General features: G+C 45.8%; 1 protein-coding gene across 1 annotated transcript in view; it reads right to left on the reverse strand.

Moving 5' to 3' along the window:
- The window catches only part of NSG2 (neuronal vesicle trafficking associated 2), a 54,958-nt gene extending 27,862 nt beyond the window's left edge, over nt 1–27,096 (reverse strand). Inside the window, exons 1-3 of the mRNA XM_004587410.2 lie at nt 26,802–27,096; nt 25,815–25,965; nt 8,571–8,654 (exon numbers count right to left, since the gene is read on the reverse strand). Of these exons, the coding sequence (XP_004587467.1) occupies nt 8,571–8,654; nt 25,815–25,943 (213 nt within the window). The 5' untranslated portion in view covers nt 25,944–25,965; nt 26,802–27,096. The remainder of the gene's footprint in view (nt 1–8,570; nt 8,655–25,814; nt 25,966–26,801) is intronic.
- Between the last annotated feature and the right edge of the window lie 440 nt (nt 27,097–27,536).

Below are 27,536 nucleotides of genomic sequence, written 5' to 3' on the forward strand. Positions count from 1 at the left end.
TCCCCACCTCCTGCAGCTAGCTGCTTTTTTATGAAGTCCCTGGATTCGTTAGCTTTCTGCTACAACCATTAAAACACCTGAGAGGATGTTCTGAGGAAGGAACAAAGGTTTATTTTAGCACATGGCGTGGAGGGTCCCCAACCTCCAAGACTGGGCAGCACAGGCTGTCTGGTCCCTAGTGACCGTGGTAGAGGATGGAAGATGTGAACAGGCACAATGACAGGGCTGGTCAGGAGGCAGAGAGCCACTAAGCTTGGCTCAGCTTTGGCTTGCATGACCAATCCTACTTTGCAATGCGTGGCCAAGGACCTGAAGACCTAGTGCCAGGTTCATGTCCCAGATACCATCCTTAGATCAAGTCTCCACTCCGAATTCATTAACCGTTCACATCATTCCTTGATCTTTAATTCAAGGCTTGGAAGTCCAGGAGTGTAAGCAGCTACATCCTACTTGGAGCAGGACAGGCCCCCTACCATCTTGAACTGCTTTTCTCCAAGGCCTCAAACCTTCAGGAGGTTGCCAAGAGAAAACACTGCAGCACCAGACAAACTGGACTTCTCTCGGTGCCATCTGCGTGCTGCGACTCCCATGTTTAGGCCCAGTCAACATGCTAGCAAAGTTTAAATCATGGTTTCCTTGCCTGGCTGTTACTGACATTTGAGGCTAGATAACTGGTGGCAGATGAAGGGCCTGGAGTTTCCTCTAGGTCTCCCACATGTGTACAGGAGCCTAAGGCTTTGGGCCATCCTCTGCTGCTTTCCCAGGTTACAGGATTGGAAGTGAAGCAATTGGGACAAGGAGCTGGCACCTGTAGTTAGAGGATTAGCCTTATAAGCCCCAGCACTGCCATCTCTCACACACACACACACACACACACACACACACACACACACACACAGTGAGATCCTGTATAAAGGACACTGAGGCTCGTGGAGATGACCAAACTGCCCAAGATCACAGGACCAGTGAACTGTAGAACCCAGCTGCCTGAGGTCAAGCTGTAGGGAATGAGAAGGTGATGACAGCAATCATCCAAGGGTGAATCAAACCCCTCCCACCACCAGGATGCCAGAGCCAAGGAGCCAGCATGCTATCTCCAGGAGGAAGTGAGGCCTAGGTGACAGTTGCTATGACAACCAGTTTTCTTATAATTATAGAACACAGTGGTGATGAGCTGCGTGCACAGTCACTTTGTTAGGGCTTCTCTTCCTCTGACAGTTTCAGGAGCTTTCACATCACAAAATAAAAGAAATCCCACTTCATAGCATCAGGCAGTGCCATAGCCGAGGCCCAGAGTAGGAAAATGTTGGGAGAGGAGGCCTCCATCCCTGGGACAGGGACAGCAGGGTAGGTCACATGGCACACCCTGAAGGTAACAGCATTTCTCCCTCTAGAGTTGTTGCCTTCTCTTGCCTTTTCGGATCAGAGCATTTCAGGAGTGTGTTCGATGAGAGGCAAGAAGAAAGGACCTAATGCTGGGCGAATAGCAGCAATACTCGGTAACATTTTTTCAACACCTTCCAATTTAGCTTAATGTAGGTAATTCCCCGAAGTTAGTTACAGATAAAGAAGTATGTGCACACACACACACACACACACACACATCTGGGTCAAAAAAAAAAAAAAAAGCTTACCCAGGTGCCAGCATTCCACCCAGATGCCTAAGACTCCAGCAACGAAGCCATCATGTGACAGAAGGAAGCTCTCCTCTCTGGAGCCACGGTGGGATGCCCATTCACGTTACCTCCCTTACACCTCACACAGGCCTCCGAGGTGGCCATCATCACCCTACTCTACGGACTAGGAAATGCAAACTCGCACTGTCAACCTCTGACCTAAGTATGCTGCCCCTCTCTCTCTGGCCTTCCCTATCCTGTCAGGTTGATGAGCCAGCTCTTGGCAAAAAGTGATGTGGAGTGTTTGCTGATTGCCTTGGTATCAATGGTCCCACCATGATTGGTTTTCCAGCTTCCAAAGGCTCAACAACTGCCTTGTAAACTTTGGACAGAGTCTCCTACGATACAAAACTATCCAGCAGATTCTACAAGCCTTCCTTGACACTGTATTAACAAGGGATTTGATGTGGGCAACACTCATTAATCAACATTTATTTGAATTGATGGGAACAAAAAGCCAGCAATAGAGTCCAGTCACCTGACTGTGAACTTTCATTGAACTTTCTATCCTTCATCCAAAGCCTGAGCACCTGAGAATCACTAATGTATGCATTCTTCCTCTTGGAAATTATTTTGCTCCATGTGGCTGAAATAATAAGCTGCATTTTCTTTTTCAACTATCCATTGATAACAATGTGTAGCTTTGAATGTAGTCACTCTAACAGTGTACGCAAGGGCCTAGGCATAAACACTCCTCCAAAAGCCCAAGCCAGATCTGTATTCTAATTTTCAATAAAATCTTAGCCAGAAGTGAAATAACAAAAATTAAACACTCCTGCAGCTGTGTTCTACCACATACTCACGTACAAATTATTTGTGTGCCAGATGATGACTCTGCCCCTAACCCAGCAGGCAGTGTTTTTAATAACTTGTCTAAAAGTGCTCCTCAAGATAAAAAGAGAGAGAGCGAGAGAGAGAGCAATAAAAAGGCAACACACAATGAAGTAAGATCTCTCATCTAGATGCTGCTGTCAGCACACATTAGCATCCCAGCAATGGAATGCAGTCTACAGAATTTTGATGAAGAACCTGCGGCAGCAAGGGGCAAAGTTATAATGGGGTCTCATCTTCCAAGCAACATGGCACCAGGCGGAAGGCATTTATGAGAATGTGTTATCTGCAAGAAGCTCGGAAGGAAACACAGGGCCCTGACTTTTAAATAAAGGTATTTAAAATGAGGCAGCTGGGTTGGCTGCTGTGGCTGTGTGGAGCTGCTGGGTCAGCCATGGGGGTTTTCTGATGGCTTGCTCATCTCATTCACTTCATAAAGACTTCTTTGTGAGCTTGGCGAAGCAAGGTGCTGACTGTGTTCTTGGGCTACGAGAAGGAGAGGGAGCCTATCCTGCTTTAAGGAGATGATGGTCCACTCAGTGCATTACCATGCAGTAGGGAATACAACAATGCCAACACTGGGTAACTGGTGTGAAGCTGGAGGGTGGCATAGCGGATGCAGCCTCCCCAGGACAGCAGCCACCTGAGCTGGCTGCTGAGGGACAAGTAGTGAAAGAGGGCTTGGAGACAGCAGAGGCCTTCCAGCTGGAAGGAGCAGCATGGATGAAGACAGGAAGCCATGAAATACTGGGTGCGGAGATAGGTATTAGGCCTAGTGGTTACAATTCTGGTTAAGATGTTCACAAACCTTGCTGGAACACCTGGATTCACATCCCAGCTCCAGCTCTGGACCCCAGTTTCCTACTAATGCAGATGGTAGGAGGCAGCAGATGATGGTTCAAGTACTCAAGTTCTCAAAACTTGGCTTTAATCCAGCCCAGCCTAAGATTTTCATAGGCATTTGGGGAGCGAATCAATAGCTAAGGCAGCGATTTCTCTCTCTTGAGTTAAAAAAAGAAAAAAGTTCAGTATCATCATGTAAGGACCAGTGCTTCAAGAGCTTCCCAGCATCCATGAGCAGAGGCAGGTGAACAACAGGGAGAATGGTTGGAGCTGTGGCATGCCAAGGTAGGGGCTACGCCTCAGGGTCCCTCCTATAGAGCAGTGAGCAGAATGGATGAAAGGAGGCAGAGGCCAAGGTGGAGTGGACAGGAGGTATTGCAGTTCGTGCAGTGGTAATGTGAGAACAGACAAGAAAGGACAGTCCCTGGGGACTGCCAGGAATGGGAAGGGCCAGGATCCATGGCTGTTAGTCATAGCAACTGGTTCTGGGAGGCAGCTCCTCTGTGTCTCCATGTCTCTCTCCTTGAGCATGTTGCAGGCAATATGAGCAGAGTGACAGACTGAGCTGGACTACCAGGACCCCCAGAAAAGAGCAAAAAAAAGAAAAAGAAAGAAAAAGAAAACCTGGTGGTACAGCTTGGTCATTAGCGAAGCCTGGGGAGCCATTCCTTGTGACTAAGGGTTCCCCTCCCTCCCTCCACCCAAGTCTTCCCTAAGCCTCTACAGCTAGGGCAGGTGGCCCAGAGCTCAGAGCCTGACAGAATATCCCAGACCCACCAAATCCTGGTTGTGGAACTTTGCTAAACATCCCCTTTCCCAAAGCCTGTTGGGTTCATCAACAAGTGGACACTAAACCTTCTAGATGGCCCTGCTGGGGATGACTCAGCAGGGTTGCCTATATAAAGTGCCAATCATAGAATATGAGAGGGACCGGAATTGTTGACCCAATGTGTTAATGGATGGAGCTACCAAAAAAAAAAAAAAAAAAAAGAAAAGAAGAAGAAGAGGAAGAAAAGGGAAGGAGAAGAGGAAGGAAGGCAAGGAAGCAAAGAGACCACTGTTGGACAAAGGATGATGACCAGGGAGCCATGAGGGGTGGTACCGGACAACAGCCAGGGAACCATTAAGACAGTAACAGATGATAGCCAGGGAGCCGTGAGCCATGGTACAGCATGGTAGATGCACCCACAGAGCTGGGCTCTTCTGTTTTCTAGTCCTTCAAGTAACTTTGCATCCCTGAGCATACTTTTCATTATCTGTAAATTGGGGATAATAAAAATATCTCCGAAGATTACTATTAGACTGAAAAGTAGATGTAAAAACATTTTTAACACATTATGATGATTCACTGTATAACTAATGTGTTACAAAATACTGTACTAACAACAACAACAACCAAAAAAAAATTCTACACTTTCCATGGAGCAAATCCATGGCTCCAGGGATCACTGCTGAGAGCCCCAGGGTACACATGAATCCGGACACTGAAAAGATTGTCACCTTACAGTTCCTCCAGGTTGCCCCAGTTCCATTCTCTTGGGCAAGGCCAGGAACAGGAGGACCAGAGCCTAACCAACGATAAAATTCAGCTAATTAGGCAGGAAGCTATGAACTTAGAAGGAGGAGATGTGAACAGGCAGGAAATGAAATGATCATTTATTAACCCTCTAGAGGCCCACAAGAACTTAGAACTAATCAGCATTGGGAGATTGTGTCCTGATTCTAAAAGATGCTATTTTTTATTTTAAAGGCAGATTTTAAACAAAGAGAAGGAGACAGAGAGATCTTCCATCCACAGGTTCACTCCCCAAGTGGCTGCAAGTGCCAGAGTTGAACTGATCCAAAGCCAGGAGGCATAAGCATCTTGCTGGTCTCCCACGTGGGTACAGGGTGCCAAGGCTTCATGCCATCTCCACTGCTTTCCTAAGCCACAGCAGGGAGTTGGATGGGAAGTAGAGCAGTATGGATGCGAACCAGTGCTCGCAGGGGACTCCAGCGCCACAAGGCAGAGGATTCGCTTGTTGTGTCACCATGCTGGCCCCAATTGTGTCCTTATGTTATAGATGAGCAATTCTTGACATGGTAAAAGAATTTTCCCAACGTCCTAATAGATGCCAAGGGCAATCTCTGACCTGTCCAGGTGTGCCCAGTCTCCAAGCCCAGATGCTTTTCATCAGCTCAGCACAAAAAGCAGCCAAGGACACGCCTCGGTTCTGCCTCCCAGACAGGTCAGGAGGAACCAAGGCTGGCAGCATGGTCAGGTGCACCAGCCTTCATGCACACTCTGACCAGCAGCTGCCAGGGCGCTAGGACTTCCCATGATGCCAGCACTCTCCCAGAACACATCAATTCAGCAAGACCCCTGGGCGTTCAAGATTCAGAAGGAAGGTCAGCTTTTTCCATACCATGTCCTCACTGCGTCCCCGGCCCCGGATCTTGCTATCTGCCCACTGGAATCCAGACTCTTGTAGGTCTGTATTTCCTATACCATGCCTGCCCTACTCTCTTCTCCCTTTCTGTCTCACAGGATCCTTTTCCAGGGTCAACTTTGCAACCAGAAGTCATACATGGTTCTAGCTGGACGGGGCATTGGCACATCTGTGGGTCCCCAGGCTGCCTGGGCTCTGGTGCAACACCCCTCAGGTAGGGCCATCCCAGGCTCTCTAGGGAGAGCTGTAAAGCCCTGGGGATTCACCAGTTTTCTCCAATAATCATCTCCATCCTGAGTTCCTGGCAAGACATCGCCTCCTCCCCCACCATCGTCCCTGCCACCTCCGGGCTGGTACTTCCCTCTCAGTGCACCACCCCAGTTCTCCTAACTCCCACACCCTGGCGCCAGTTGGACAAGTCAGACACCAAGCAGTCCCCCAGCCCTGCTCTGTTCTCCAGCCTGCACCCCAGCCCCACCCGGAGCCTCACAGCTCCGGAGAGCTGACTCAGCTCGGGCCCCCCACAATCCCCCCTCTTCTTCATTACCGCCCCCGCTGCCTCAGCCCTGCAGCCAGGAAGCAGCCTGCACCGGGTCCACAGGGAGCTCCCGTCAAGAAACTGAAAAACCAGGCTAATTAAGGCTCACAGCTTTATATAAGCAAAGGAACTTTGCTGCATGCTTCCACTTTTGCTCCTGCTGGCAGAGCCTCTCCTCCACCCACAGTCAGTGCTGACAAGGGCTTCCTGACCCACCACCACGACTAATGGAGTCAGACTATGAGGGAAGGGGGTGGGGGCTTCCACAGACCCTGGCCCTGGCGCAGTGGCTCCTTATTGCCCATTCTCATTCACCCTCACGGAAGCTACCTGCTGCAGCCCCCATTGCTGTGTAGAAAGACCCAGAGGCGGGCTGCTACTCAGGAGTAAGTCTGAGCAACTGACGTCACCTCCTGCAGCCATATTTCTCTTTGGCTCCAAGCCTTCCCGCTCGCTGCAGCTTTGTGCAGCTTCAGATGAAAGTGCAGACGGCACACACAGTCTCTTGCTATGCATGCTAGGATGGAGTTCAAGGTGTACATCAGCCAATGCACAGCGTGGCTAGTCTAGGGAAAGGACCAAGCAGCAGCCCAGGGGGAGACTGCATCGTGCTACCCAGGATGGCATACAACCTAACAACAAAGTGTCTACTCTGCAACTTTCCATTTAATATTGTCTGGATTGCAGTTGGCTGCGTTTAACAAAAACCACAGAGAAGAAGCCCTCAGGGAAGGGAAGACAACTGCATCTCAGTCTCACAGGTTTAAAGATGACAAAATAGATGTGTCACCAAAAGTTGCCCAAAAGGAAAAACAAAACAAAACAGAAGCAGTACACGGCCCCGTGCCACTGTGGATAGCCGAACTGTGGGCGGCACTGCAACGTGTCCACTTCCCTGTTAAGTTTTTTTTCACTTTGTGATTTTGTTTTCCTAGTTTGATTTCTAAAAACAAACAATTTTAATCCCTGCTTTTTTTTCCCTCAACTTTCTTTCAAATATTTATCCAAATATTCGTATGTTTTCATGACCATCATTTAAGCGACTGCTGAGTACAGAACATTCCATTAAAAAAAAGAAAACAACTCTTATCAGTCTGTTTGGCAAAAGGAAAAAATTTCGAATAGGATTCTCATTTTCATCTGATGATTATAAAAATACACATTCATTGCATAAGATTTGGAAAGCCCAGGAAAAGAAAAAGAAGATGAAAATATCTCACAAGCCCATCATTAGAACGAATTATCCTTTGAGGGGGAAAAACATGTGATTTCTAAGAAAAGCCATCCCATGCAGGTGAGCTTATTTACAGAAATGTGTGAAAGTCTTTGAAAGTCTAGCATTGTTTCCAATAGTTTGATTTTCCCGAACAGCACCCTAGTAGACACTCCTATGTGTGAACGTGGAACTATTTGTCAAGAGCTCTATTGCCAGAACAGATCAACCTGCTCCCACTCTCTGATACATACACTATGCACCACACACCCCCCTCCTCGCTCCTCCTCTGTGCACATTCCTGCAGAGATCAGTATGCAGTCGGGGCCATACTCCCCTAGAAAATAAGATCCAACCCTGCTCTCGTGGTCCAGGCCAACATCGAGGGAAGCCCTACATTCCAGGGAACGCACAAGCTGGAGCAGCGATGCTGCATCTCAGAGAGAGAGAAAAACCACCCAAGACAGAGACAGACCAACGCATGGAACTCCTGCTTAAGGCTCACTCCCATCTCAGCACCTGCGTGACTCTCCCAGGGCATTCCCCCGTGGCCACCGCTTTCACCATCACACAGCATGTTCCACGGCTCCTGCACATGGCCAGGAGGCAGTCCTCCACCCAGAAATGGGAAGGCGATCACTTGGTTTCCACCACCCAGAAGTCAGCTTTTCTTTCTCTTCAGCATTTGTGACAACCTGCATGCCCTGACTACAGCTTGGATTTCCTTCCCTCACATTTCCAGCAGGTTGGGATAGAAAAGCAAGAAGAAGAAGAGGGGAGAAAAGGAAGCAAAGAGGCATTATTCATTCTCAGACTCACCAGAACTTTCTGGAGTGCAACAGAACGTGACTACAACTCTTGTTTTATGTGATTCAGCTCTGCGACCATGACCAAGAGAGTGGTGGCTACAAGAAATTCTCCAGAAGGAGCCGGTGGGGTTTGCCGCTCCCCAGCAGCACCTGCTTCAGCCACAGGAAGGCTACTGCTGCCTAAAGCCAGCCTTATCTCTATGCTTTCTGTTACACTATCAACAAACTGACCGTAAATTCGGCGATTTTCGGCACCCGGAACTTTCCTTTGTTCTTCTGTTCCGGCTGATATTCTGTCCTTGTCTTCACAATCACCTGAAAAAAAAAGTTCAAACAGAATGAGCACACCTGGACACTCAGAACATCTTTCTTTCCCTTCATTCTCTTCTCTTTTTTTTATAATTTATCATCCATTGCATAAATATGAGAAAAGAAAAAATTCCTCCCTCCCAAACCAGAGAAGAGAAAATATAAGTAACACTTTCCTATCCAAGCAACCACACTGGTTGTTACACCTTTCCAGATGTTTCTATAAACATATAATGTGTGTGAGTATCATGTACATTTGCTATTTAGGAAAACTTTTAAATGAAATGAATAATGAATTCATACTTCATGAACTATTTTCTAATCTTTTAGCACATAACTCTACGCTCTAATTTTCCACTGTAGACAAATATGTGGTTTCAATTTGCCCTTTTGAAAAGACCTATTTATTCATTTACTTGACAGTCGTTGTTACAGAGAGAGACAGAGACCCTCTATCCACTGGTTCACTCCCCAAAGGGGTCACAACAGCCTGGAGCTGCACCAGGTCAAGGCCAGGAGCCAGAAGTTTCTTTCAGGTCTCCCTGCACAGGTGCAGGAGCCAAGCCCTTGGGCCATCTTCTGCAATGAAAACTTACTTTAATGGCATTTTCCATAAACTTTTTCAAGTATGCTTGTATAAATAAGTCATGTGGGGGGTTGACTCTGGCACTGTGGAGGAAAGCCACCACCTGAAACACCAGCATCCCATGCAGAGCGCCAGGTTCAATCCCAGATACTCCACTTCCAATCCAGCTTTCCATTAAATTCCCTGTTTAAAATGGCAAAATAGAGTCACCCACATGGGAGACCTCGATGAAGTTCCTGGCTACTGTTTTCACCTTGGCTCAGTCCCAGTTGTTGTGGTCACTGAAGAAGTGACCCATCAGATGGAAGATTGTGCGTGTGTGTGTCCTGTCATTCTGCCTTTGAAGCATACAAATAAAAATCTTTTTTAAAAGAAAGTTATGGTGAAGATCCTATAGCTAAACCTTCACATATGCACTTGAATCCAGTTTGATGATAGGGTGTGTTCAATCTCACATCTACTGCCCCATGTTATTTTTCTGAAGTCTGAGTGTTTTTGCAGAGGTAGTTAACATATTATCAAGATATGCTGTCTGGCTGGTGTTGTGATGTACTTCAGGCAGCAGCCTGCATTGCCAACATCTCCCAGGTGCACTGGTTTGACTCCTGGCTAGTCCACTTATGATCCTCTCCTTGCTAACACACCTGGGAGAGCAACAGAAGATGGTCCAACTACTTGGACCCCTACCATTCGTTTGACAGACTTAGCTGGAGTCCCACGCTCCTAACTTCAGCCTGGTCCAACCTCAGTCATTGAATCCATTTAGGGAGTAAACCAGCAGATAGAAAAGGTGTGTGTGTGTGTGTGTGTGTGTGTGTGTGTGTGTGTGACTCTGTAACTCTGCTTTTCAAATAAAATAAATCCTTTAAAAATATATATATGCTCTCAACCTACCAGCCCACTAATGGCACTCCACCCACCACCACCCCTCCCCACCTCCACTCAGGCAGAGTGGAAGGAAGGAAAAACTAAGGGAGCGCCAGTTGCTATTGCCAACGCCCCCATGGCCCTCAAGAACCCAGAGCTGCCTGAGTTTCACCTGTGTAAAATGAGCAATAACCATAATCACAACCCTACTCGATAAGGTTGTTTTTAGAACTCAGCAAGAAGATAATGGGTGATCTCTTTGAACCATATCTACACGCCAGCACTAAGATCAAGCACTTTCTATACCCTGGCTGCATCCTCCTACCATTTCCCTTCTCCTGCCAAGGGCCCTGCAGCTCAAAGAAAGCAATCTGCTAACCACAATCACTCCTACAGTTTGAATCCACAGACTTGGAGCTTGAAGCAACAGAATGCACACGGAAAACTCCCACCAACATTTCAGGCTGACAGCGATCGGGTGTATTGACTAAAGCCATAGTCCTTCCATGAAGGGTGTTCTTTCAAGTCTGTAAGACATGGCACAGATTCAAGGCAACTCACAAAGGAAGGAAGGCGATGGGGAGAACACCCACTACACACGTGGCACTGTGAGGTGTCGGGGGAGCCCCAATCTCAGAGCCTACTTCCAGATGAAAGCTGTGCTGTTGAGTCCCACCCTCTCCACAGTCTGCTGCTCTAAACAGCAAAGAAGGAGGTCCTGGCTTCTTTAAATAGGAAAGTGGTTCAGCCAAACACAGACGACGACTTATGGCGGAGGCAGGGGAAGAATCTGCTGTTTTTATTGCTTCCTTCCACCTCCGTTGCAAAAGAAATGGCAACACAGACACTTCAATACCATAGGTAATGAAAAGAACTCTGTGTCTCTCAGTGAATTTATAGTTGCCTAAACCTGTGCCATGAAATGCTGAGATTGCTAATATGGTACTGGGGGAGGGCTGTGAGACTGTGGGTTGGTTTCAGTTCCTGGCTGGCAACTTCGGGTGAATGCTTAAAGCCTGCTATGTCTTGGTTTTCTCATCCATGAAACAGGAATCCATCAATAGCTCATTGTATTGTTGTGAGGTACCAATGTGTTAACGTAAGTTAAACCCTCAGACCACAGAGTCAGCCTTTGAACTCTGTCTCTGGCTGCTGCCACAGTTTCTTCCACAGATGCTTGAAGCACACATGAGATTGAACTTGGCTAGCACCTGTGAACCTGAAGGTCCATGAGGCAGAACCCCTCTAGAGCAACATGCAGGTAAGACAAACACTCCTTAGGACGTGCACCTACCATAGCAGAGTGCCTAAGTTCAAGACATGGCTCTACTCCCAAGTTTAACTTCCTGCGAATACACATCCTAGGAAGCAGCAAATGACGGCTTATGCAATTGGGTCCCTGTCTCTCACATGGCAAACTCCAGCTGAGTTCTGGGCTCTGGCTTCAGACTGGTTCAGTCCCTGAGACTGTGGGGGAATAAACTAGCAAAGCAAAGTTTCTTCTCTCTTTCTCTCTCTCTCTCTCTCTCCCCCTTTCAAATAAATCATTAAGAAAATGGGAACCATCCTAGTGCTGTCAAACAAGCACTTGACCACCCTATCAGAAGAACAAAATGGAACCGCCGCAGCAGCAGCAAGGTATGGAAGACAAATAGAAGTTTCCTGCATGGACAAGAAAGCAAGTGATGTTTCCTGTAAAGTGAACCACAAATCCAAAGGCGGGTGGGGGGGAAGGTATGAACTGTTATATGGTCCATATGTTCCTTTCTTTGCAATGAACTGCGATGGAAAATGTGACAGTCAGGAGCAAACAACAAACAGAAGGCACAGCTCACAGGATAGGGACTTCCATCATCACCAAACACATGACATTCCAGGGTGGGCCAAGTGCAGTAATACACGTGAACCTCTGTGATAGTCAACAGGTTCTACCCATTAGAAACAGTTTGGAGATCACTAGGAGAATTGCTGATGGTGAATTGCTACAGAAAAAAATGTATTACATGTCTCTGAATCCACGTTCTTAGAAATAAACAGAAACTTGGATTTATAATTTCACCTGCATACATCTGTATCTATATTTATATTTTATATTATATATTTATATATATTTATAAACTTCCCAATAAGTGAAATTAAGAGAAAAGTTTACTTTGATACATGAACACTTGCGGGAGGGGGGAATCTTCAAAAAAGTTCATGGAAAATGTGTATTATGCAAAAAATATGCTCATCCTTCAAAATAATTTTGTACAAAGGTATGATTTTAATTTCATTTTTCTGTTAATTTATTTTCATTTTATTTGAAAGGCAGAGAGGAGAAGAGAATGAGGTCTTTCGCCTGCTATTTTGCTCCCCAATGCTTACCACAGCCAGGGCCAGGTCAAGCTGAAACCAGATATGTCAGACTCAATCTGGGTCCCCCAGGGGGGCGACAGGGACCCATGTCATCACGTCGTCACTGGCTGCCTCCCTTGGTGAGCATTAGCACGAAGGCAGATTGGAAGCAAAGAAGCCAAGGTTTGAACCAAACAGTGATTCCACTTGTTCCCTTCACTCCCACCCTTCCATGACCAGCTGAAAGTCCTCTCAGATACACATATGTACATCCTACTTCATGTATTTTTAAAACACAGTGAGTTTCCTAGTCAGTGTGAGCTGGAAGTCTTAGGGCTACTATTGCCTTTTCTGCTGAGCAGCTTTGGACTGCAAGATAATTTTCTCCCACAGAAATGTGAGCATATGCATGGGGTAGGGTTGCTTCCATAATCATATTATGCTGTAGGAAAACTCCATTGAAGCTGACTGGAAAGAAACTCTGTGATTATCATGAGGAATTAAACAGACATGCTAAGAACAGGACCTCCATCACTCAGTGACAAACAAACAAACAAACAAGAAAAAAAAAAAAAACAACCTGAAGTCTGCCAACACCCTAAATGAGTTTGGAGGAGGATCCCAGTAAGAATGCAACTCAGTTAACACCTTGAATTCAAGCTTGTGAGACTCAGCACACAGTACTCAGTTTACCCTTGATTGAACATGTGGGCCTATGAAAATTGTAAAAGAGTAGATTTGTGTTGTCTTTAGTCACTTAATGTGTGGCCACTTGATATAAGCAACAGAAGAACAGTACACCTTTCCTATTGCCAAACCATCTCCTCACCTGATCCCTTCCCTGGTACATCTTTGGACAGCAACAAGTCTGGGCATCTTCACATCACACATCAAATGTACGAAGTCTCTGCTTCTTAGTCCTCCCTTCTGCTTCTCCATTGTTATAATAGTACACATTTTGATGTTGTTTCTCATATATCCATTCCTTTCTTCAGCCAAAAGTTTCTCAATACTTTTTCCAGTAACTCACTATTGGCCCAATGTGGGACATCCAAGTAGCTTGTTGGGAATGACATGAATGCTCCCTGCTTGGATTAAACCAATCAGGGTATACACTCCTATTGATTATACAATGTCAGTGGCTCACACCTGGGCATGTCATTCAACTGGACCAATGAGATATTAGACAGTACTGACTGGAGTCAGCAGAAAATAAGATTCCTAGGTCTTCTTGGTGTCCATGAGAGACCATGCCTTTCTTCTGGGTGGTGTGCTATGGTGAGAACTTGAGTTCTGGAACTGCTGTAGCAGTCACTGCCCTAGCAAAGGAAGTCGGGTGGAGGACAAAGGCAGCACTCAAAAGAGGCCAGAGCCAAGTGGCACCCAGAGCAACGGAGAAGGGGTCAGGGGACATCTGCCCTCTGGACCACACTCTGCCTTAAGCTAGACACAAGCTGACCTTTGCAGTGAAGGGAGCCAATAGAACCTTTTATGATCTTAATCCAATTTGTGTTGGAATTTCTGTAACTTGAGACTAAAAGCATTCCATCTGATATAAGTGTGTTCTAAGAAAACCCATGAAAATGAACTGAAGCGCTATTGGAGTTTAGTAAGATGGCCAAATATCAAGTGAATATACCCAAATCGGTAGATTTCCTAGTGGTTGGAAAAATTCAGTTCAGAAGTGTAATGGATCCACCAGAGGAGACACAAATACTTAATAATAATAATAATTATTATTATTATTAAACACCTTGTATAATATCCTCAAACTGGAAACACTGGCTAGATTCATTAAAGGGAGAATGGATACACTGTGATTTATTCAGAATGTGGAATGCTATACAGTAATAGTATGCTATATATCATGAATCTCATGGACTTGCAAAGAGCAAGAGGAATATGACACAGAAAGGTCAGGTTTCATTTACAGGGGCTGCCAATGCGAGAACATATGCCACATGCATATGTTACATATATTCTATTTATTTCTTAAATAGACCATGAATCATCAGTAGTACTGGTGGTAGGGTAGGTAGAGTTTTACCCAGAGCCCTCTCTTTGAATCTGTGCCATGCTTTGCTCCAAACCCTTAGGAAGCTTTTGCCTTGAGTGACTTTCTAATGAAAGCACTAGTTTTGGTTCCAGAGTCTCTGATCCTTTAACCTCAGATGCAGGCCAAGGGACAGCTGTGCACCTGACACTGTGGGAATTCTCTCATGTTTCATTTTTTAGCTGCGCCACATTTTTCTGTAAAAGCAATCCAAGTTGCCACATAATATTTTACTTTCACCCCTATGCACATGTTACCTCCTTCAAATTCCATATCCATTTGCAAATGGTTTGGAGCAAATGAACTGTGCTCTGAGGTCATAGCTTGTGCGCTCTGTTCTACTCAACAATTTTTTTTACCTTTTCGTTGACACAAAGTCAGAAGAAACTGCACTTGAGATACTAAATATGAATCGTTTCCTGGACTAACAAAATGAAAACATGCAATAGGCCACTCCCTGGTGTTGCTGGGCAGTGACCGCAGCTTCCATCACGTGTCTGCAGCATGCTGGGAGGCTGAACTAAGTTGTGCATTCGATATGAGCCCATTCTAACTGAAGCACCTACAGCAATATCTCCTCATTTCTCTTCCTGCCACACTGACCAGCCCTCCCCAAGTTCCTCTGGAGGCTTGTTCTCTTTCCCTGACCTCTGAATGGTTGGGACATGGCCATTCCTTTCTCTTCAAACAAGAACACCGATGGGGTATTCTTACTCAGCCTGTCACTGCCATATCCATCTTTTATTCTCATGATTCTGTTTCCATCTCTCTTCAGCCCTCCCCTGACACTCACCTTACCCTACAGGACAGGTGCCCTTCCAGGAACACACCTAAGCCTACCACACCTGCAAGACAGCTCCTGGGTCCTGACTCACCTGCTTTGACCACCTCACTCGCCACCTTTTCATGCCATGTCATCCAAGCTTGGAAAAGTGCAGCATCCTCCATACCATTATGTACGTCAAATTAAACATGAGAATGTTTCATGTGCCTTCCCTTCCCTTTGATCCCCACATCCATTCCATCAGTCCATTCATTCCAGGGTCAGCTTCCTCAAATATACTTGCAAACTGACTCCTCCATTAAGGTACAAATGCTGCCTCCTCCTGAGCCTAAAGCACCCCTAGCTCTCCAACAAACTTCTCCATTTCTATTTCTCCAGATCCAGCTAGAGAATCGTGGACCAAGTGGGCAATGTGCATGAGCAAGCGATCAGCAGGCAACCTGCCACCCGAGGGAACCACCAGAGGCAGTTGTGAATGGACAGAATACAGCGAGGTGATTGGGCAACAGAGACAAAGCTGCGGGGAGCCCGGAGTGCCACTCCATCCCACCTACCATGAAAGAATTACCTTGTGGGCCATGAGCAGCTGAGGAAGGATGAGAAGCCACAGAATGGCTTCCCAGGTGTGCACCACCTGTGAGGTGAAGATACACTGGGATGGGGAGAAGCATGGATTGGAAGCACCACAACCCTACAAAGTTCACAGGATCGGGCAGCTGTTAAGAAGGTTCCAGAAGCTCGGTGTTTTGTTCTTAGGGACTGAGGCCAGAAATACTTCTTTCTATAAAGGACAAACAACCATTGCTTTTCCTACTATTATTTTTGAGGACTATGAGGGGGAAAGCAAAAGAAATGTTAGGCAATTTTTATTAATTGTACCTTGGAGGAATCAGCTTGCATAAGCAAAGAGAGCAAGAGACAGAGCATAAATCTGCAAAGAAAGCCTTTATTCTGGCCATTCTTCTTTTACTCACACTTGAGAAAAACAAAAGCAGCCAGACCGAGCCCTGAGCTCCTTGACAAACACCAGAAATTGGAGCAAAAAACAAAGAGAAGTATTCTTTTTAGTATTCAAAGTGTGGTTTCATACATATTTAGAGAAATGAGAGTCCTCCTTTTCACATATCATTGTGGATGGAGGCAAAGTATTAACTTTGTTCTCTTTTTTTCATATTTACACATCAGCCCCCCATTGTTCTGTCAGCTGCTAATATGAGCAACCTAATTTAGCATAATTGGTATTGTGAAAATGAGATAAATTATTCATCCCAAAAGGACCCCTCTCTCGCCTGGCTATAATTCCCCCTTTGCTGGCAAGGCCAGATAATACATGGAGGTTCAGACGGTGCAAAGTACAGATCATAAAAATTTAAAATACTACTTCCCCGGGATTATCAATAATGAAGAGGTTCCCACACGGAGAGGCCCTGCGATTGGCAGGAACAATAAATAAAAGCACAGAAGTGCTGACAGGCAGCGGGATTGTATTTTTATGAGCTGGACTCGCACAGACCAAAAATAGATCTGTGCTGTGCCTTCAGTCATCTTTGCAAGCAAAGAGGAGTCTGGAGCCAAGACAATGGACAGCCAGCTGCCAAGCACCTACTGCGTGCCGGTTCTTGTGCCAGTGCCCTACAGATGTGTGTGTGTCTTTAGTTCTGACCACATGCTCTCCAACTCTCTCCTTAAGATCCTTATTATCATTCACGGACTCTAGGTGAGCAAATCGACCTGTGAGAGGTCAGCCATTGGCTTGTGACCAGACGACTGCTAAGTCACACTCCACATCAGCATGCTCTCTCCTATTTTGCGTGGCTTACTTTTTTCAAGCAGCCACTGATGCCAAAGACTTATCTCCTGCATCTCAGCAAAAATTCTCAGTCATTCTATGAGTTAATGGTGTTTACCTCCAATATACAGATGAGGAAATGAAGTCCCAGAAAGTGGAAATAGCTTTACAGCCTCACACGGATCCCCAGGGAACACAGCCAGGAAACTCAACTCTAACCCAAGGCCACCCAGCACTCAAATGCTGAACCTGTGGCACCTGTGGCATGCTGCTGAATGAATGAACCAACTAATACAGACTAGTTCTAAAGAAGCAAAATGGAGGAGTCTTTACAGTGGCCGAGTCTTTGGTTACCAATTTCCCTCATTTCCAACCTCACACTTCCACCTCTGAGCCAGTGAAGCTTGGAATTGGGCACAAAGGGAAGGATAAAACATCCAAACTCAAAAGTACTTCAATGACAATGGTGTCCCATGACATCAATTCATACATAGGAGAATTAGGGCTCAGAGAAGGGGAAGGATTCGATGCTGATCACATCACGAGACAGTTAGCAGCTGACCTTTAAGACCAATGGACCTGCCTGTTGCCATGGCACTTGGTCTCTCTTCCTTACTCAGCTTTTGCTTTCTCAAAGGCAGAATGGGAGATATGCCATTGAGAACCCAGATGAACCATTTACTCCGAGAAGTCAGCAATTCTTGTATGGCAACCCACAGAAGGGGGCAAGGTGCAAAACCTCCAGGGGTCCTCTCCCCAGGCCTCAGTTCCTTCTGCTCTGAGCAGACGCTGCCTGGGCTGGTCATCACAGTGGACGCCGTGGCTCTGTCACATGCATACGCCACGTCCAGAGACCCAGGCCACTGCACTGCTTGGCTTGCCTTGTTGCCCAGAGCTGGGTCCTGTGTCCTCTAGGGACCAGGGATCTGATTCTAGTACTGAATTGAATGATAATAACAGCTTTGCATGAAGCATGGTGGTACAGTGGGTACTATGGTAAGCATTTGGCATGTATTTTTCTCATGTCATCCTTGCCACAGTCTTTAGAGGAAGACATTATTATCATGAGAAAATGTAATATCAAAGTAGTTATTAACCTTGCCCAGTGTCACATAAGCAGTATGTAGTGAGGTTATAATTTGAATTCAAATCATAATACTTTAAGGCCTCCCTGTAGATGCAGGAACCCTGGCCTGCTTAAGATGGTCTCTCCACATATGAAAGCAAACAAACTGCATCAGTTCTCCAAAACTGTTTTACCATCTGTTAAATGGGGAATGTTTTGATTAAAAAAAAAGAAAGAAACATGCTCATGGCAATACATATGAAATAGGTGGAAATTATAGAATAAAAATGTTCATATGGTCTATACGTGTCTGTATACTTGTTTCCCAAATATTTAAGCTTTGTGTATGTCCATCTAAAACTATTTTTGTCTTTTTATCAATTCTAAGAATAACACCTACACACAAGGTTCTGCTCATTCACTCATGTTGTCGCAAATGAGTGGACTTTCCTGTTTCAGCGGCTGAATCATATCCCATTGTATGGGGGTCACTTCCCAGTGCTTACCCATATCTGAGCATCCCACTGGATTCCATCCATACAGAAAACTTCAAAAAACTCATAGAAAGTGGGATTTTAAAACAGGAGTTTCTTTTGATGTGAGCAAAAAAAAAAAATTGCTGTCAAGAAAAAAATGTTTTTCCCAGTATATGGAAATGTGTAGTAGAAAAAAAAAACAATGCCTGGATTTCAAAATTGTGTTTGTACAAAAAATAAACTCATTCTTTTCATTCAGGTTTTTTTCTGTGAATTTTTTAAAATACTGGCAGAGGTACAGTTATATATCAAACTAAAGAAGGAAGGGAGGGAGGGAGGAAGGAAACTTAAAAAGAAAGAATAACACACACACACATTCTCTGTGTGCAACAAGAGGACCCCATCACCTCCACTTTCTTTCGCAGTTGCTTTAACCAGGCAGTGCATCTGCTGCTGTGCGCATACTGCATGGGAAGATTTACCTCTGTTGTAATGAGAGCTTAGTATTCCCCATCCTTGCATCCAAGTTTATTTAATAGGCCCTTTTCATACAGCAAAACAAGTTGTTCTCCATTTTAAAATATGTCTATATGGATAATAGAATATATAGACCTTGGCATCCTTGAAAGGAATATCCCCCATAGGATAACTTCTCACCATTAGGAAGTGAACCATTTAAGTAGCACTTACAGTTTAAATCGCATAAATAATGTCAGAACACCCTTGGAATAACAATGCGTCAAATTATATAACCAACAAAAATGTACCGAGGTAGGGTTTGCTCCCAGTGACATTAATGCAAAGCGTTATCAAATTTTTCTCCTGCCCATCTATCTATGAAATATTACATCTTCAAATTATAGAGAAATTTTAAAAATAGTCACTTGTCATTTTAGATCTACTTGGCTGGAACTGCCTAGCCAGTGCCTTTGCCCAAATTTAGGGTGATTTAACCTCAGTCTTATAGGAGTCTCTGGGAGCTGGCAGTGGGGGGTCCAAGGATCTTGAACTGGCACAGGGGTACATCCTGCTGCTCCCTGGGTGGGGCTGAGGTTTCTGCATCACAGAGAAAGACAGACTCTGAGTCAAAGCCAGGAGAGCCAAGACTGTGCACAGCCTTTGGTAAACAGTATGTTTATCTTACAGATGAGACAACCCAAAGTCCAGAGAAGTCTCTAGATTTCTCTAAGGCCAATATACAGCTTAGCAGAGGCTTACACCCAGGTCTTTAGAACTCCCAAGTGCATGCAGTCTGCCAGGCAAAACTAGAAGTACGCCAATTATCAGTAACTGGTCTCTGAACTTCTGTACTCCTCTCTTCCCAGAAGCAGGTGAGCCAACCTCTCTGAAGATTTGCTAGTCAGCATCAAAGGAGAGGAACATGTGCCCAGCACCTGGTAGCTGGCTTGCCAAGTACACGATCCACATGGGGCTTTGCCAACATGGGGCTGAGTCTGCTGCGGTCCTGCCATCCATCAGCTGGCATTTTGCATCACACCTGCGTGCCCTGTTTTTGTTTGTTTAGCAGAGCACGGCAACTCTCTGAGCCTGTCCCTGAAGCAGCAACAACAGGGCCAATGGTAGCACCCTCATATTGAGGGTCTGGGCTATTACACCCCAAAAGTAGCTCCTGGCCTCTGAAGTCTGCCAATTGACAGTCAGGCATCTAAAGAGCTCACCCTCGCACTCTGAAGAAAGCCACTCAACTACTGCAATTCAGAGAAATTTCTCCACCTGTCAAATAGGGAAAGGGAGTTCAGTTTTAAGCTGTAGCAACACAGGCAAGCCTTGCTCAGCCATCGTTTCCTACTGGCCATTGTGTGGAAGGACCAAGGCTGCTGAGAAGTGTGGTCAGACCTGGTGATGGCCAGTGCAGCAGACAGCATAAAGGCAGCTCGTGGCAGCAGTCTAATTCAATCTCCCTCCACATCCTGCTGCCCGCTCACTACCACCCTGTTCGGGAACACAGTGGTGGCCTCCTAGCTGGCCTTGCACATGCACTGCTGTCTTCCAGCACTCACGGTAGCAATGCAGAGAAAGCCCAGCGACCTCCTTCTGAGGATACACTACTTTTGGTACCGCATGGAGGCTTGAGTAGAGGGAAAGGGGAGCCTCATGCATGAGGCTAAGCTTGTCCCTGTCTTTAAGGTGGCCCTCAGCAGCCAGAGGAGTCAACATCACACTCCTGGACCCCTCATGAGCTTACCTCATCTCCCAAGTCTTACCCCTTCATTGAGCATGACTCCTGGCTCTTCTTGCAGCTTCCTGGATGTCTACCTGGACCTTCAGTCCCTCCTATCCTTTACCAATGCATACTCCAAGACCCAGCCTCAGCTGTTCTCTCCACAAAAACCTCTCTGGCCATCATCCCTTCATAATTAGGTCTGCCAAAGTCTCATCCTTTCCCTTATGTTCTGGCACTTTATCCTCCCCTTAATAGCCCTTCTCCCTGTGAAGTCACTCTTCTAGAAACTGAGAGACAGCAGTGACCCTGGTATCTTTGCATGGTCTGGTTTGCACAGAGGGTACTCAGCAAGATTTTGTGGATGGAAGGATGAATGGATGGATGGGTAGATGGATGGATAATAGATAAATGCAAGCAGGGACAGAGGGATGGAGGATGAATGATAAATGAAGGAATGGATGGAAGCAGTGAGGGTGGGATGGATGATGAGTGGATCGGCAGGTAGACAGTGGATGAATGAATGAATAATGGATGGATGGATGTTGGATGGGTGGATGGACGGATGGATGGATGGATGGATGATGGATGGATGGATGAGTACCTTTTAGTGTAATAAATATAACCACATATCTACTGACGGGAGGTCAGGGAGGGTTTCCTAGAAGCATGCTATCTGAACTGGGCTTAGGAAGATTACTTTCATCTTATCAGACAAGTAGAAATTTGAGGTAAGCAATCTGGGCAGATGGAATGGCATGTCCAGAACACCCTGAAGAATGTGGGGAAGTTTAGGTCAAATTTTCCATTCTCAGCACGGTAGACATTTGGGGCAGGAAGGGGGTGTACTGGGCACTGCAGAATGATCCATAGTATTCATGGCCTCTACCCATAGATGCTAGTAGAGTGCCTCCTCCAGCTGTGAAAGCCAAAAAAATGTCCCCAGACCTTGCTACGTGGGCTCCCTGCAGAGAATGCTTCTTTAGGAAGCTCTGACATGCCCATGGTAAAGCTACAAAGTAGAGGTGGTAGAAAACGAAGCCAGTAGGCCTTACGGATGTCTTCCTGTGGAGATGAGGGATTGTGAAAGAGATCCATGCAAAGCAACCTGAACTCTAGAAAGTGCAGGAGGAAGGGTGAGGATACAAGTAGAATGGGAGCAAGAGAAGGCAAGCAACCTCCTGTGAATTCAAACCCACCTCCTTCAACAAGGCAAGTGCTGTTTTCTCCTTGGAGCCACGGGCAGAGAGCCACCATCAGGTCTGTGAGTCTGCATGATACGGCCACAGATATCATGCACAGGTGGAACTGGAGGAAGCCCTCTTACAGAGCTGGAGGCGTCTCAACATGGAAGCAACACCAGGCAGAGGGAAACAGTGAGATCTCGGGTACATAGGAGTTCCAATCCCAGCAAAAATCTCCTTATTGGACAGGCTGCTCCACTGAGCAGTGCATCAGTCTCATCAGTGAAATGGGTGCACTAAAACCCATGAGGCAGGGCTACTGGGAAGTCACTGAAATCAGAGACATGAGTGCCCTGCACAGCCCATTTCTAGCACAGAGCAAGGGCCTGGACACATCCATCTCCTAAATGCTCTGTCCTGACACTCATGATCCACACTTGTAAAGAGTACTCGGGACAAGAATCTAAAGAGAGGTTTCATAATTGCACACCCAGCCCCCTCTGTATTTTACATTTTCAAAAAAAGGAAAGCCACAGTTTAACATTGGGGCCAAATATTGGCCAGCATTGTGACATAGCCTGTAAAGCTACCATTTGTAACATGAGCATCCCACAAGGGTACCAGTCCATGTCCTAGTAGTTCCACTTCTAATCCAGTTCCTGACTAATGCATGTAGAAAAGCAGTAGAAGAAGATCCACGTATTTGGATTCTTACCACCCATGTGAGAGAACCCTATGAAGCTCCTGGCTGTGGCCCGGCCCAGCTCTGGCCATTGTGATTATCTAGGAAATGAACCAGCAGGTGGAAAATTCTTAATCTCTCTCTCACACCTCTCCCTACCAGCATCTCTATAACTCTGACTTTCAAATAAACAAACCAATCTTTTGAAAATACTTTGGGACAAATATACTTCTTTCTGATCACCACCTGAGCTTCAGACCCCCACCATCTGATTGGAACCCAATCAAAGGACCAAAGACCATGCAGGACTTCCTTGACTCCTCTCCCTCAGCCCTGTGATCTGAGTCCCAATGCTAACATCCCCCTCTTTACAGGTGAGAAGGTGTAGACCAGGCAGGTTAGAAAACCTGCCCCAAGTTGTTAACCAAGTAGGAGACAGGGGAACACGTAGCAGGTACTTGAACCCAGCTTAGGACATGGCTCCAGTCTGTGCTGAAAATCATCTCACTGCACTGAGTGCTCACAGAACTTTGGCTTCTTCAGGGGAACTCAAACATGTTTGCATCTGAAAAGATGATGAAAATTCAAAACTTAGCACAGAAAATAGAGGATAAGCAGCTCAAGCAAGGAGACTCATGCCACACTGTGGGATGAGAGACTGAGCTTGAGTCACACACCAAATTCTCAGACTCCCAGGCCAGCTTGCTCCTCATTCCTGCCGAAGTGGAATTTTCTAAATCAACATTGTCTGGCTTCCACCTGCCTTGTCACCAATGTACTTTTGGAAGTCAATCTGAAGCTATTTCCTTAAATTTGGATCAAAGCAACAGATCCTTTATTGGATTCTATGAAATGAAAAGAATGAAACAGAAGTGTGGTGTGTGTGTGTGTGCGCACAAGCACGAGTGCATGTATGCACACATGTGCATGTGTACATAAATCTGGCTTAGGACAGCATCCAGCATGCAGAAAGCACCAGGAAATGGCTATTAGTATTTCCTTGCAGTTAGTTTTGTGCCAGGCACTTTACATAGGAGGCCTTCTTAACTAACTTTGGACCTTTGTGAGATTGATGTGATCTTCCTCACGTCACAGAAGAGAAAACCGAGGTTCAACTGGAAAAAGAAGGCTTTATTGTGAACCTCAGAGGGAACCCACGGTTTTCCCTGGAGGGATGTGTTCCTGTAGGGGGCTGCAATGAATCTGGGACCCACTGCATCTTTGAGGATATAATGGCTTCTACTGTAGCACGTGCAGGTATTGGTTGTTGAGGCTTTGGGACGGCTTTCAGTACATTTGGTCTAAATGGTCAGAAGTCACTTACCTTGCTTTCTCTCTCAAGGAGAGAAGGAAGGCCTCAGAGATGAGGAGGGGGAGTTAGGGAAGGCAGAGACCACAGCAATCCCTGGGATGACCTGTAACAAATCTCTTTTCCTTGTACACATCTCCGAGACATGCAGTCCTGCAAGGCTATAGCTGTTGACTCACTAAACCTCAAAACAATACTGTCCTTGTCCTTCCCAACTTGCACTTATACCTGGGTTCAAACTCCAGCCATTTCCACTTAATCCTTCTGTGGGTCTGCATGACTTAACACTTTATTATCTATACATGTAAGTGCACAATCCCTGATTCCCAGAGGTTACGCATGTCTAAAACAGCGGTCCTCGATTTACCTACATGCATGGTTTACCTGGAAAGATCTCATTAATGCTTGCAGCTGGGTCTGAGAGGTCCAGCCTACAAAGCAAGAGTTTTGTAGACTCTGCAGGCAAATCTAGCACACCATGAAAAACTGAGAACCTCTGAAATACATGCAAGCAGGTACTCAGTTGAAATTCTCCCTCTCCATCTTCTTAGCGTTCATTTCCCATTCAAAACCGAGTGCTATAGGCTTTCTCAGCTTCTCAGGATGGCTCAAGAATTCTTCATTTCTGCCACTCCACCCCAGCATATTCCCACATTGACTTTGCACTTTGAAAACAAATGACTCAACACTCAGCCAATCAGCCAGACCCTTTATCCGGCTTTGGCTCATCTTCTGTTGATTAGATGGAGCCAATTGGTTAAGACACACAATGCTCTCCTGGTGATGCCAACGAGAAAATCAAACAGATGGAATGATCCATTGTTTGCCCTTCAGCCAGGGAACCCCACCATTTGTCTCCAGATCTCTCTCTCACACACACACACACATACACATACAATGTACCAAAGCTCACACTATGAAACCCCAAGTGCTCCTGAGTGGATCTTAGATGAGAAGACATCTCCCACCCATGTCCATGGGCTACCCTGCCCCCACCTGCTTTTGTATGAATACCCACCTCCATTCTTCATGGACTACTCCCATGTCAGGAGATGTGCCATCAGCCAGTCACTCACTCGCAGCCCCGCCTCCTCTAAAGACAGTCTACTCCAGTTTTGCTGCTCCCCCAAGCATTCTATGCTTTACATGTGTGTGCCCTTTGCCTTATATCCTTTGCGTCTCATGGCCTACCCGGCAGGTTTTTACTTACCTCTAAAATACCCATTCAAACGCTCTCCTCTGCAGCCTACCTCACCTGTCCTCCCAGTCCGAGCCACAGACCCTACACAGAATGTAGTTGTTTCCATGCCTGTACCCTCATAATTTTTCTAATGCTCAGCAGTGACCATGATGCATTAGATTCATTTGTTGTACCGGACAAGGATTTTTTTAATGTTGCCTTTTGATCACCAACTCGTACTATGGGGACAGATCCTAGCAGGTGCAAGCCGAATGCTTCTTGGACCAAATCCAATTGTCAAATTCTCAAATCTATACCAATGCATTTTTAAACACCTCCACCAAAATAATCAAGATGAATTTTTCTCTGCCACCCTCTGGAAGCTTAGTAGTATTCATATGATGTGACAGAACTTAAACAAGGAAAGATTAATTTACTTGCCCGTGTAAGTATACATGAAAAAAACAAAAACAAAGAACAAATGAACACTTACCACAAATCTAAAAGAACACAAGAGATACCTTCCCTCTGGAAGGAATAGCTACATTTTACGAGGAAGGGGGGCATGTTTGACAGACGGGAAGATGAAAAAGAGTTTGGGGATGGAATATTTTACTGCTTCATTTCCTGATGAGGATGAGGGGTCAGGGGGTGGAGAACACCTGCTTTACCTTCTCCGGAGCAGGCAGCTGTAAGTGATTAACCTCCAGGGGGGTGATGAGGGGGACGGTCTGGAACCCATCCTCCACCGAAGGCGGCTTGGTTCCCTTCTCACCGGGGTTACCGTTCAGCTTCACCATCCTTGTGCCTCTCTTCCCAGACCTAAGGCAAGCAGTGGGAGGTGAGGCAAGGGAAAGAGGGTTGATGCCAGACAAAATAGTACTGTCCTCAACAGCTCCATTTGGGTGGCTTTCCATCGGATCAGTCTTTGCTCTGCTAGATTTCTAGACATGATCCTCATCGTCCACTAAAAACTTCATTAACCATCCAGATACGCCACCTGCCCATTAGGTTCAGCAACCTTCAGATTTAAGATCCAAGACTACACGAACACGCCCAAAAACACAAGCTTAAAATGCCTAAGACACTAAAGGTAAAGCATTCGTATAACACCAGTGAAAAGCTTATTCTCAGCACAAAATGAAATCTATTATCCTAGGTTTCCCCTGCAGTATGATGCATTTCATTTCACCATCCTGCTTGCGATTTTGTTCTATTGATTTTTCTTCAGCAAACCCCTTAAACACAATAAATTTGTTTAGTATCTCTACTTGCAACATTTTACAACCTATGTACATTGCACATGATATACAATTTTCTAAAACAAGAAGCTGGTTTGAACCCGATGTTGTTTTTCAGCCATAGAACACGTTCATTTCCTCAACAGCAAAGGGCTGTTTTTCCCCCCATGGAAAGTTAGCAGCCCCCACGTTATAAGATTTCCAAGTAAATAAATAAATCACTTATTTTCGCCTCCAGCTCCATTCCAAGTCAGGCTGTGCTCCCACCCCACCCTCAAAAGCACCACTGTATTTCTCCCGTGGATGTTGCTGACAGCACGCTATTCAAAAAACAGGGTTGTTGCTGGGGTAAAAGAGGGTGGAAAGGGTTTGGAAGATATCAGGGAGTGGTTACCACAGAAACGAATGCCTACTTACTGTGCTGCACTCTTGGGGGGTCAGAACAGATCTAAGCCAATTTCAAGAGGAGTCGTCGCTCCTCTGCCGGAGCTTGTGGTGCTGAAAGGACAGCGCCTCGCGCGTGTCTAGATCGGAGCTTCTGAGAGCGAGGCGCGAGGGAGCCAGCGACCAGGGAAGATCTGGCAGCTGCCTGCTCGCTCACTCGCGCCCCCTCCCACCGGGGAACAGGCTCCCACACCATCTGTCATCTGGCACCACCTGCTGTTTCTCATGCATGGCCACAACCACTGCATGGGACAAAACAGTTTCAAAAAGGGGGAGGCATCCCGGCCACGCCACCAAAAATAATATAAATTAAAATGATTAATATCCACCATCTTTTTTAAAAAAGCAATTCTTGAACCTTTGCAAAAATCAGACAAGCAAGTACATACATAGGAAAAGGGATCACCCCCCAAGATCTTCCAGAACAACATCATGAAACACAAGATTTATCTAAAGACTTAACACCATGCTTGAACTGTGTCCGGGAGAGAAGGAAAACTAATTTGAATTATAGACCTCCAATGCAGCATGAACATCTTTTTCAACCTCTTTAACATGATTTCCCTCGTTTGCAAAAAAAAAAAAAATGTGGTTTCCAGGAGTAACTATATGATGAAGTAAATGTGAGACATGAATGAGCCAGCACAAGAGGAGCAGTTGGCATAGAACAGGACACCTGGCAAACACGCCTAGACAAAGGCTACTCTC

Source organism: Ochotona princeps, chromosome 19 (assembly GCF_030435755.1).
Source record: "Ochotona princeps isolate mOchPri1 chromosome 19, mOchPri1.hap1, whole genome shotgun sequence".
Classification (NCBI taxonomy): Eukaryota; Metazoa; Chordata; class Mammalia; order Lagomorpha; family Ochotonidae; genus Ochotona; species Ochotona princeps.